The sequence below is a fragment of the Otolemur garnettii genome, unplaced genomic scaffold (genome assembly GCF_000181295.1).
Source record: "Otolemur garnettii isolate 467f Iridium unplaced genomic scaffold, OtoGar3 scaffold00070, whole genome shotgun sequence".
NCBI classification, from domain to species: Eukaryota; Metazoa; Chordata; class Mammalia; order Primates; family Galagidae; genus Otolemur; species Otolemur garnettii.
In genome coordinates this window covers 1033371-1044962 of record NW_003852465.1, presented here as the reverse complement: position 1 = coordinate 1044962, position 11592 = coordinate 1033371, and the positions used below count along the sequence as shown (strand labels likewise).

At 36.6% G+C, this 11592-nt stretch overlaps 1 protein-coding gene across 1 annotated transcript in view; it reads left to right on the top strand.

Annotated features, from left to right (window-relative positions):
* Window positions 1-10995, top strand: part of ABCD2 (ATP binding cassette subfamily D member 2) — a 63475-nt gene extending 52480 nt beyond the window's left edge. Inside the window, exon 10 of the mRNA XM_003793532.2 lies at window positions 10776-10995. Coding sequence (XP_003793580.1) covers window positions 10776-10995 — 220 coding nt within the window. The remainder of the gene's footprint in view (window positions 1-10775) is intronic.
* The last annotated feature ends 597 nt before the right edge of the window (window positions 10996-11592 follow it).

The following is an 11592-nucleotide window of genomic DNA, read 5'->3' as shown; positions in this document are numbered from 1 at the left end:
AAGTCACATGTGATGACACAACTCTGTAACACTGCTCTACTTACTAAAAGGAACTCAAAATATATTTCGTGCATTAATCATAAAAACTCTTCTCATTCATCCTTCATTCCCCTCTCCCAACTTTTACATTGCAATTTCATCAGTCAAAATCTTCTCTGACTTTTGACATACTGGTAATTATCACCACCTCTAACATACACTTTGGCCTCCTATTTCCCAAGGGACTGCACAGGACCCCTTTTCTCTCAGGCTGCAGCATTCCAGGACAGGCATCTGATCAGATTTCATACCACCACTGTCATTATGCACATGGCTTCAAACCTACACCAGTAGCCAGCTTCCCTGGGGTTATTCTGTGAAGCCCTTCTAGACTTTTCACCTTATCGAGAAGGTTTGCATTAACATTTGGAGCAAACCGAGTATTTGGTTTATTACAGGGTTTTATTGTTCACAATTCCTGGACTCTGAATTACATTTCTAGTGGGAAAATAATAATGTATTCTCAATGCTCTATTTGAACATTCAGATTTTTCAGAATTAAAAAAAGAAATCTTCTGGACTTTCTGGATTTAGTCCAGTGTGAGTTAAACTCATTGCCAGTAAGCATGATTCCTCTGACATTTTGCCTGGAGAAGACCAACAGGCCTAGATGTTTAAGACAATTATGACATTTCTCTGTGAGTCCTATAAGGGGAATGACACAAAGCCAGGCCAGAACTCTTAATCCCTTTTGGTTTGGACCTGCGTTTTTCAGATATGCTCCCAAATCCATCACAGGTTGGGACATAGGAGACCTGACATTTTTCTTCTCTCTATCAATGGATTAATTATGCTCTTCTGTCATTCTGTTCCTTACTCAAGTAGCCTGAAGGCATTGAAAGCATATTCAGCCATTGTTTTCTCAACTGAAGGGAGAAATAGTTTTTTTTAAGTGAATAACAAAACCCGTAATTTTATGTCTTTTAAAGGAAAAACATTTTTAATTGCAGCTACCTACAGTACATTTTGTCCACAAAATGAAACATTGTGTTAGTGATGCTTTGTGAATGAGTTTAGCCATTTTAAGTTGTAGAAACTTGTCATTTCTTCATCCTCCTTTCTCCCAAGGAAAATGAATTTTTGTTTTCCCTGAATAGATTTTGGAAGTGAGAAAGCATATTAAATTTTCCCAATAACAACAAATGAGTAACTGTTGATTGTAAAAATTAAAATTGACACTGGTATCTAAAGAGATAAAGAATTATAGAAGCTTATTAAATTATTTGATTCCTCAGTAGAAAGATAACTGTGTAATTATTACTTTGCTGTGCTTTGTCATATTTGTGAAAGAAGTCTGTCAATTGTTTACAATGAGTCTCAGTTAAAATAGCAGTTTCTTTTAAATTCCTTCAGGGTAAACCCTGAAATATTATCGAATTTCACACTGCAGAACACACCTTTTAGTCTTAGGGCATGAAACACCTACGGTTTGTTCCTCCCATGTAGAAATCAAGCAATGTTGTAGGACCAGAGTGATGAGCCGAACCATAATCATACATTGAAGGTGGAACTTGCCCAAGATCTGATTGACCACATTCTAAATTAACTCCTGCTGTGGCTCCAAGGGTGAGGAAGTCCAAGAAAAGCTGAGAATGAAATAAACAAAATGGCCCACAGCACAGTGGTTACAGGGCCAGCCCCATACAGCGAGGGTGGCGGGTTTGAACCTGGCCTGGGCCAGCTAGACAACTACAATCAAAAAATAGCCAGGCATAGTGGTGGGCGCCTGTAGTCCCAACTACTTGGGAGGCTGAGGCAAGGGAATCACTTAAGCCCAAGAGTTTGAGATTGCTGTGAGCTGTGACACTACTGCACTCTACCAAGGGCGACATAATGAGACTCTGTCTCAAAAAAAATAAAAAGAATTTTTAGCATTATTTCTTTTACTCACTGTATATTCAACCTTCTTTTGTTTTCCCATTACCTTTGCTAGCTCTCATATTTTACTAGCAAGCTTTTTTTTCCCCCCACATGTTTCCCCTTTGACATATAAATACACTGTTTTCCGTTTAATTTTGGTAAAAATGCATCTGGAGGGAGGTCGGATTTTTAGAAAGCTCAAGAATCTAATAGTACCCATATGGAAAAGCTCATTAATCTCTGGCATGCATTATCAAATACATGAACTTAAACCTCGAGGCTGACAATGATTGTGTCCTTTCAGCTCTAGTTTACCCTGGTTTAACTTCCCACGTTACAGAATGTTAAAAACATCTGATGAAAAGGAGGTAGAACCCTCAACTGACAAATAAACAAAGCGTGTAAGACCATACCATAGAATATTATTTAAACCTTAAAAACAAATATGTTCCGGTACCTACTATAACTCCATGAACTTTGGGATCTGTTTTTTAAAGTTTACCTTTTTCATGATTTTCAAAAACTGTTGGATAAAATTATTTGAATTAGTCATATACATGATATTTTAAAGTCTATATACACTATGGAATAGTTAAATGTAGCTAATTAACAAATCCACTATTCACACAGCTATGATTTTTTTGTGTGATGAGAACACTTAACATCCACTAGCTTTACACAAGAAGTTCTATATTGTATTCTTGTATTCTTTATCAAGAATACAATATGCAATCAATCATCATTAAGTACAGTCAACATGCTGTACAACAATCTCCTGCACTTATTCTTTCTAATTGTAGTTATATATCCTTTGACCTACATCTCCCCATCCTTGCCTTCCCTCCTAACTACCCAGCTTTGGGTAACCCCCATTCTACTCTCTACTTCTGTAAGACTGACTTTTTTAGATTCTACATATAAGTAAGATCATTCAGTATTTGTCTTTCTCTGCCCAGCTTATCTCACTTAACATTCTCCGTGTTTGTCCATGTCGGTGCAAATGGAAGAATTTCATTCTTTTTGTGGCCATATAATATTCTACTGTGTACAGGTACCACAATATCTTTGTCTGTTTATCCACTGATGGACACCTAAGTTGATTCCATATCTTGGCTATTGCAAATAGTGCTGCAGTAAACATCAGAGTGAAGATATCTCTTTGACATATTGATTTAGCTTCCTTTGGAGATATATATACACACACCCAGTAGTGGGATTGCTTGATCCTATGGTAGTTACATTTTTAATACTCTGAGGAGCCTCCTTACTGTTTCCCATAATAGTTGTACTAATTTACGGTCCTACCAACAGTGTGTAAGGGCATCCTTTCCTTCACCTTGTCACCGTCACTTGCTATCCTTTGCCTTTTTGATAGCTGTTCTAACAGGAGTGAAGTGATGCCTCACGGTGGTTTTGATTCGCATTTCCCTGATTAGTAATGCTGAGCATTTCCATAGATCCATTTTTTTTTTTTTTTTTGAGACAGAGCCTCAAGCTGTCCCCCTGGGTAGAGTGCCGTGGCATTACAGCTCACAGCAACCTCCAACTCCTGGGCTCAAGCGAGTCTCTTGCCTCTGCCTCCCAAGTAGCTGGGACCACAGGCGCCCGCCACAACGCCTGGCCATTTTTTGGTTGCAGCCATCATTGTTGTTTGGCGGGTCCGGGCTGGGGATTTGAACCCGCCACCTTAGGTGTACATGGCTGGTGCCTTAGCCGGTTGAGCTATAGGCGCCGAGCCCATAGATCCATTTGTATGTGACATATTTGAGATATGTCTATTCAGAACTTCTGCCTGCTTTGTAATCAAGTTATTATTTTCTTGCTCTTGAGTTGTTTGAGATCATTTGTATTTTGGATATAGACCCTGTGTCAGATTCATAGTTTGCAAATATTTTCCTCCATTCCGTAGGTTGTCTCTTCACTCTGTTAATTTTTTCCTTTGTTGTGCAGAAGCTTTTTAGTTTGATGTAATCTCATGTGTCTGCTTTTGTTGCCTATACTTTTGTTGTCATATCCAAAAATTCATTGCCCAGACCACCATAAATAGTTCTTCCCCTATGGATTCTTAAAGTAATTTCATAGTTTCAGATCTCATGGATAAATATTTAATCTGTTTGAGGTTGATTTTTATATATGATGATTGATAAGGGTCTAATTTCATTCTTTGAACTGTGCATACCCAGTTTCACCAATACCATTTACTGAAGGGATTGTCCTTTTTCTGTTGTCTATCCTTGATACCTTTATCAAAAATAGCTGCACGTGTGTGTGTATTTATCTCTATTTATTGTGTTCCATTGGTCCGTGTGTCTACTTAACCTTAGTACCACGCTATGTAGGTTATTAGAGCTTTGTGTGCAATATATTTTGAAATCAGGAATGTGATGGCTCCAGCTTTCTTCTTTTTCTCAAAATTATTTTGACTACTCAGGGTCTTTTGTGGTTCCATACAAATTTTAGGATTTTTCTTCTATTTTGTGAAGAATATCATTGGTATTTATTTTAAATTGCACGTGAACTTTATGGACACCCTACGGATTCAATTGATTCTGTGAATTGCTTTAAGTAGTATGGTCATTTAATAATATTTATTGTCTCAATCTATGAACACAGGATACCTTTTCATTTACATGTATCTTCAATTTTTTCTACAATATTTTATAGTTTTCAGTAGAGGGATCTTTCACCTACTTGTTTAAATTTATTCATAAGTTTCTTTTCTTAGCTATTGTAATTAAGATTGTTTTCTTAATTTCCTTTTCAGGTAGTTCCCTATTCATGTATAGAAGTGCTACTAATTTTTGTATGTTGATTTTTATATCCTATGAATTTACGGAATTCTTTTACAGATTTAATAGCTTTTTGATGGAATCTTGAGGGTTTTCCTTTCCATTTCTTCTTGCCTAATTACTCAGGGTAAGACTTCTATTAGTATGTTGCATAAAAGTAGCGAAAGTGGGCACCCTTACCTTGTGCCAGATGTTAGAAGAACAGATTCCAACCTTTCCCCATTCAGGATGACGTTAGCCACAGGTTTATCACACACATGGCCTTTGCTGTGTTAAGGTGCGTTCCTTCTATACCTAATTTGTTGAGAGGTTTTTTTTTTTTTTATCATGAAGGATGTAGAAGTCCCATCCCATGTTTGTGTTGCAGCCCATCTCTCTTTTTGGATCTATTAATATTTGGTTTATGTTTGTGAGTGCTGCAGTGTTGGGTTTATATCTATTTATGATTGTTACATTCTCTTGATGAATTGACCCCTTTATCATTATATAATGTCCTTCTTTGGTTCTTTTTACAGCTCTTTTTTTTCTTTTTTTTTTTTGAGACAGAGCTTCAGGCTGTCCCCCTGGGTAGAGTGCTGTGGCATCACAGCTCACAGCAACCTCCAACTCCTGGGCTCAAGTGAGTCTCCCACCTCAGCCTGTAGGTGGGACCACAGGCACTCGCCACAATGCCCAGCTATTTTTTAGTTGCAGCCATCATTATTATTTGGCAGGCCTGGGCTGGATTCAAACCCACCACCTTGGGTGTATGTGGCTGGCACCTTAGCCACTTGAGCCACAGGCGCTGAGCCTCTTTTTACAGCTTTTGACTTTAAGTCTATTTTACCTAGATAGTCTATTTTATCTAGATAGTCTATTTTATCTAGATATACATAAAGCATTCTGCTCTCTTTTGGTTTCTAAAAATATTGTATTTTTTCCATCTCTTCACTTTTAGTTTATGTTGTCCTTGCAGGTGAAGTGAGTCTCTTGAGGCATCGTATCATTAAGCCTGGTTTATTTTTGTCCATTCAGTATTAGAGAATTTAACTTATTTAAATTAAATTGTCCCTTTAACTTTTTCTACTATTTCTTGAATTTCTTTTCTTCTTTCTCTCTCTTTCTCTCTTGAATTTTAAGGTAATTACTTTTAGATAAGGAATAACTACTGCCAGTTTATTAATTGTTTTCTAGTTGTTGTTTAGATCCTTTTTCTTCCTATATTACTGTGTTTCTTTATGGTTAAATGATTCTTTTCCAGTAGTATGTTTTGGTTCCTTGCTTTTTTATTTTTAGTGTGTATATCATAGGTTTTTGCTTTGTGGTTACCATGAAGCCTACAAAAAAAAAAAAATCTCATAGCAGATCATTTTAAACTGATAAAAACCCAATACTGATAAGAATAAAACCCCAATGAAACAACTTCTACACCTTGATTTTACTCCCTCTCACATTTTTGATGTCACGATTTATACATTTTCTTTCTTTTTTTTTTTTTTTTCTGAGATGGAGTCTCACTTCAGTGCCCCAGGCTAGAGTGGTATGGCCTCATAGCTCACTGCAACCTCAAACTCCTGGAATCAAGCGATCTCCTTGCCCTCAGCCTCCCAAGTAGTTAGCACTACAGGCGAGTGCCACCACACCTGGCGAATTTTTCTGCTTTTAGTAGAGACAGGGTCTCCCTCTTGCTCAGGCTGGTCTGAAACTCCTGAACGTAAGCAATCCACATGCCTCAGCCTCCCAGAGTGTTATGATTATAAGCATGAGCCACTGTGCCCAGCCTATATTGTGTATTTTAAACAAATTATTGTAGCTATTATTTTAATAGTTTCATCTTTTAATCTCCATATTAAAGATTTAAAAGACTTATACACCGCCATTCCATTATTATTCTATTTTGAATTTGGCTGTGTGCTGCCTTTCACCAGGGTGTTTTATTCTTTCAGATTGTTTCCATGTTCCTCACTAGCATCTTTTCTTTCAAGCTTGAAGAACTAATATTAGCATTTCTTGTAGGACAGGTCTGGTGGTGATAAACTCCTTCAGCTTTTGTTTGCCTGGGGAAGTCTTTATTTGCTAGCTTTGCTAGGTAATTTTTTTGGTCAGTATTTTTTTTTTTCCTTCAGTCTTTGAATATATCATCCCCCTCTTCTGGTCTGCAAAGTTTTTGCTGAGAAGTCTGCTGCTAGGCATACGGGAACTCTTTTTTTTTTTTCTTTTAATTTTTTTTTATTAAATAGTAACTGTATTTATGGGGTTTAGTATACTGATTTGATATACAATGTGAAATGCTTACATTGCACTGATTAACACATCCATCACAATTATACTCTTTTCGTAATAGTTTTGAAATGTATCATTGCATCATGCACATTAGGTGAGGTCCCTCCAACTGCCCTCCCTCCTTCCACCACCCCTACCCCTCCCCTCTTTCTCCTCTTCTCCTTCTACTTTCTGGACTATAGTTATGTTTTACCATTTGTATTAATGTGTAGGTGATTATATATTGATTTGATAGTAGTATTGAGTACATTGGATACTCTTTTGTCCATTCTTGAGATACTTTACTAAGAAGAATACGTTCCAGCTCCATCCAGGTAAACGTAAAAGATGTGAAGTCTCCATCTTTTTAATGGCTGCATAGTATTCCATAGTGCACATATACCACATTTGTTAATCCATTCATGGATCAATGGACACTTGGGCTTTTTTCCATAATTTGGTAATTATGAATTGGGCCGCAATAGACATTCTGGTGCAAATATCTTTGCTGTAAAATGATTTTTCATCATCTGAGTATATACCTAGTAGAGGGATTGCAGGATCGAATGGTAGGTCTACTTTTATTTCCTCGATTATTCTCCAAACTTCTTTCCAAAAAGGTCATATTTTAGCTTGCATTCCCAACAGTGTAGACATGTTCCCTTTTCTCTGTATCCACACCAACGTCTATAGTTTGGGGATTCTCTTATGTGGCCCATTCTTACTGGAGTTAGATGATATCTCAAAGTAGTTTAATTTGCATTTCTCTGATGATTAAAGATGATGACCATTTTTTCATGTGTTTGTAGGCCATGCACCTGTCTTTTTTTTGCAATTTTTGACCGGGGCCAGGTTTGAACCTGCCACCTCTTGTATATGGTATATGGGGCCCTATTCCTTTGAGCCACAGGTATGGCCCCATGCACCTGTCTTCTTCAGAGAAGTTTCTGTTCAAGTCTCTTGCCCACATAGAAATGAAGTTATTTGTTCTTTTCTGATTGATTAGTTTGAGTTCTCTGTAGATGGAACTCATATATTTCTTTGATTCATTTCTCTTGATGCCTTCATAATCCTCTCTGTCTTTGATCTTTTACAATTTGATTAAAATATGTTATTAGTTTTATTTTGGTTGAATCTGATTAGAGCCCTTGGACCTCCCTGTACCCAAGTACGAATATCTTTCTCCAGATTTGGAAAGTTTCTGCTGTTGTTTCTATGAATAAATAAGCTTCTTACCCCTTTATCTTTCTCTACTCTTTCTTAAATTTCAATGGTTCATATATTTAATCTTTTGATACTGTCCCATAATTCCCATAAGCTTTCTTCATTCCTGTTAATTCTTTTTTCTTTGGAATTTTTTTTTTTTTGCAGTTATTTTTTGGCCAGGGCTAGGTTTGAACCCGCCACCTCTGGCATATGGGGCCAGTGCCCTACTCCTTTGAGCCACAGGCATGGCCCCATGCACCTGTATTCTTCAGAGAAGCTGCCTTAATTTTCTTTTCTTTTTCTCCTCTGATTATATTTTCTAATAACCTGTCTTCAAGTTTTTTATTTTGTTTATTGTGTTTTTCAGCTCCAGGACTTTTGTTTGATTGTTTTTAATTATTTCAATCTCTGTCAAATTTCTCTAATGAATTTCTGAATATTTTCCTCTGTGTTTTATTGAAGTTCACTGAGTTTACGTAAAATGGCTACTTTGAATTCTTTGTTAGGCACTTAATATATCGCCATGTCTTTAGACTAGTCACTGATACCTTACTTTGTTCATTTAGTGATGTAATGGTTTTTTTATTGTTCTTTATCCTTATAGTTGTGTGTGAATATCTATACATTGAAGAAGTAGGAAATTATTCCAGTTTTCATAGTGTGACTTTGTTTAGGAATATCCTCCAATGGTAAGTCTGTCTAGAAATTCTAAGCAGGTCACTTATTGTGGTCTCTAAGCCACTGCCACACTAAGGGTGCTCTAAACCCAAGACCACTGTGGATGAGACAGCAGCAGGCTTTAATTTCTTGGCTGCTGATACTGGCACAGTGCCTAGGTGAAATTCAAGCCTCCAATCACTGAGTTCTGTCTGTCAGTGTGTTTTATTTATTTGGAGCCCAACACTGCCATAGTTGTCTAGTGGTGATGCAGGCCTTAACTTGGGTTTATCTCATGGGAGGTCCGGGTTTTCATCTGGCACCATGGTGGATCTAGAGGCTTAGTCTGTGGGTACCAGCCTAGAGTCAGTGGTTGTCAGAGTCTGCTTGGCTTTGGTTTTTACTGTTGTTAACCTAGTATCATGGTCCAGTGCAAAATCCTGTGTTTGTTTCCTTCTCTTTCCCAGAAGGTTATAATATTTCTCTCTGTAGTATGCTGCCTGGGAGTGGTGATGAGCATAATGTGAAACTGTCCTTTCTACTCTCTTTAATACTTCTTTTTTTTTCTTATTATTATGATGCTATATCCAGGTATTGTGATCTCTCATCTGGCTTCCTTAGCTCTTGTGAAATATTTTTTATGTGGATAGCTGTTCACATTAATAATTCTGCAGGGGGGATGATCACTACAGAGTTCTATTCTACCTTCTTCCTCCAGCCTCTCTCCCTTAAAGTCATTTTAAGTAAAAGAAGCTAGTCCCAAAAGGCCATACATTGTATGATACTCTGTATATGTGAAATATCTAGAACAGAGAAATCCATAGAGGCAGGAAGGGAATTAGTGGTTGGAGGGTCTGGACAGAAGCGGAAATGGAGAGGGGGTACTAATGGGCATTGGGTTTCTGGTGGGGAGAGAAGAACATGTTCTGGAATTAGACAGTGGTGGTGGTTGCATGAGTTTGTGAGTATACTAAAAAATCACTGAAGTTTACACTTTCAGGGATGGGTTTATAGCATGTGAATTATATCCCAATGTTTTTTAAAAGATGGAAGCTACTTGAAAAAGCCCCCCTAATCATAACAAGTAATGATAGATGAGAGCTTTAAAGGAAGGAAGAAATGAGAAAAACTAGAAACAAAAGACAGAAAACCTGAAGAAACAAGAATATGGGCCAATTCAGCAAAGTGACAAAATGCAGCTGGCTTAGTTGTGTGGGACCAGTTCTGCCAACTTTATTCTCTCTATACATCTATAAATGCCAGAGAATGATAACTTAGGTTTCCCTTTAGGGCAAGATGGATTATCTCCCATCTCATCAAAAAAAAAAAAAAAAAATCTGTGTTAAAAAAAATCTTTATGCCTCTGTGAAGCTTCTAATTATAAAACTGAGCTGCAAGAAATGAGATTAAATTTATGAAGTCATTGAAATATCTTTAAAACATATCTACCAAAGAATTAATTTTTTAAAAAAAATTTTTATATTTTACTTGTTGAGAGATTTTTACTTATGTAAGAAAACTCATTCCCAAAGAATGATGCATCAGTGGATTACTGTTGTATTTCCTTTTTTTTTATTTTAAGTTTTTCTCTGTGTGACCTTTGTAACTTTTACTTTCTTTCCTTGGCTTCTTTTCCTTACTCCCATTCTAAGTATGCTGTAGTCTTTATGCATGAGCCACAGTTGAGTTACGAAGAGAAATTAAATACATGAAATGGCGTGTCTTCCTTTGCAATTCATATACATTCCAGATATGGAATAAGCATAATACACGTAAAGTCAATAATAATAATTTTCTAGAGATTAGATTATGACTTTGGGGTTTAAAAATAGCACCATATGCCACTTCTATATTTGAAAATCAAATGTAAAATAGGCACTGTAATTAAAATTCACCTTAAATATAAATTTGAGCGATAAACCTACAACTAAAATGATTTCTCGACATTATGGCTAATAATATTATTTCCTTTCAATTATGCAGGAAATACCACACTCATTTGTTACAGTTTGATGGTGAAGGAGGTTGGCGCTTTGAACAATTGGATACTGCTATTCGTTTGACACTGAGTGAAGAAAAACAAAAGCTAGAATCTCAGCTAGCTGGAATTCCCAAAATGCAGCAGAGACTCAATGAACTATGTAAAATTTTGGGAGAAGACTCAGTGCTGAAAACAATCAGAAATGAAGATGACACATCCTAATTTGTTTTGATATGTTTTAAAAGTTAATTTTTTAGGTAAAGGCCCAGAGACACTCTGTTTCACTGCATGCAACATGTTCAACTAAGCACAGAGGTGGGGAAAAGCAGCAAGAAATGTTTTATAGGATTTTAGCATCAGGAAGTATATGATCTGACTTTTTGGAAGAAAATAAACAAGTGCATTATGTAAGATTAGTCATTATGGCTTGAACTAATTCCTAGCGAAGGCCTAATTCACCTGTAAAACAGGATTTTCTAGGTGAATTCATAATGAATACCAGATTTACTATGTGTCTAAAGTTCTTCACAACCATAGGAGGTATCTCGGAAATGAAACAACTTAGAGCGGCAGTTGGGTTGATGCTAGGTGCATAAAATTACAACTTTGAGGAACATTTAGTCCATTTATGGCTGTTGTTAGGTTTGATAGCTAGAATCCTTATCGATCACTGCTAGCGGCCAACTAAACCAGTATACAAACTAGCTGCCAGTTTGATAAATAACTTCAATATTAAAAAAAGAAAATTCTTTTCATGACCGTGGTTGAAAGAAAAAAGCATGGCTATACACGTATCAAATGCCATATTTTAAAATGTTA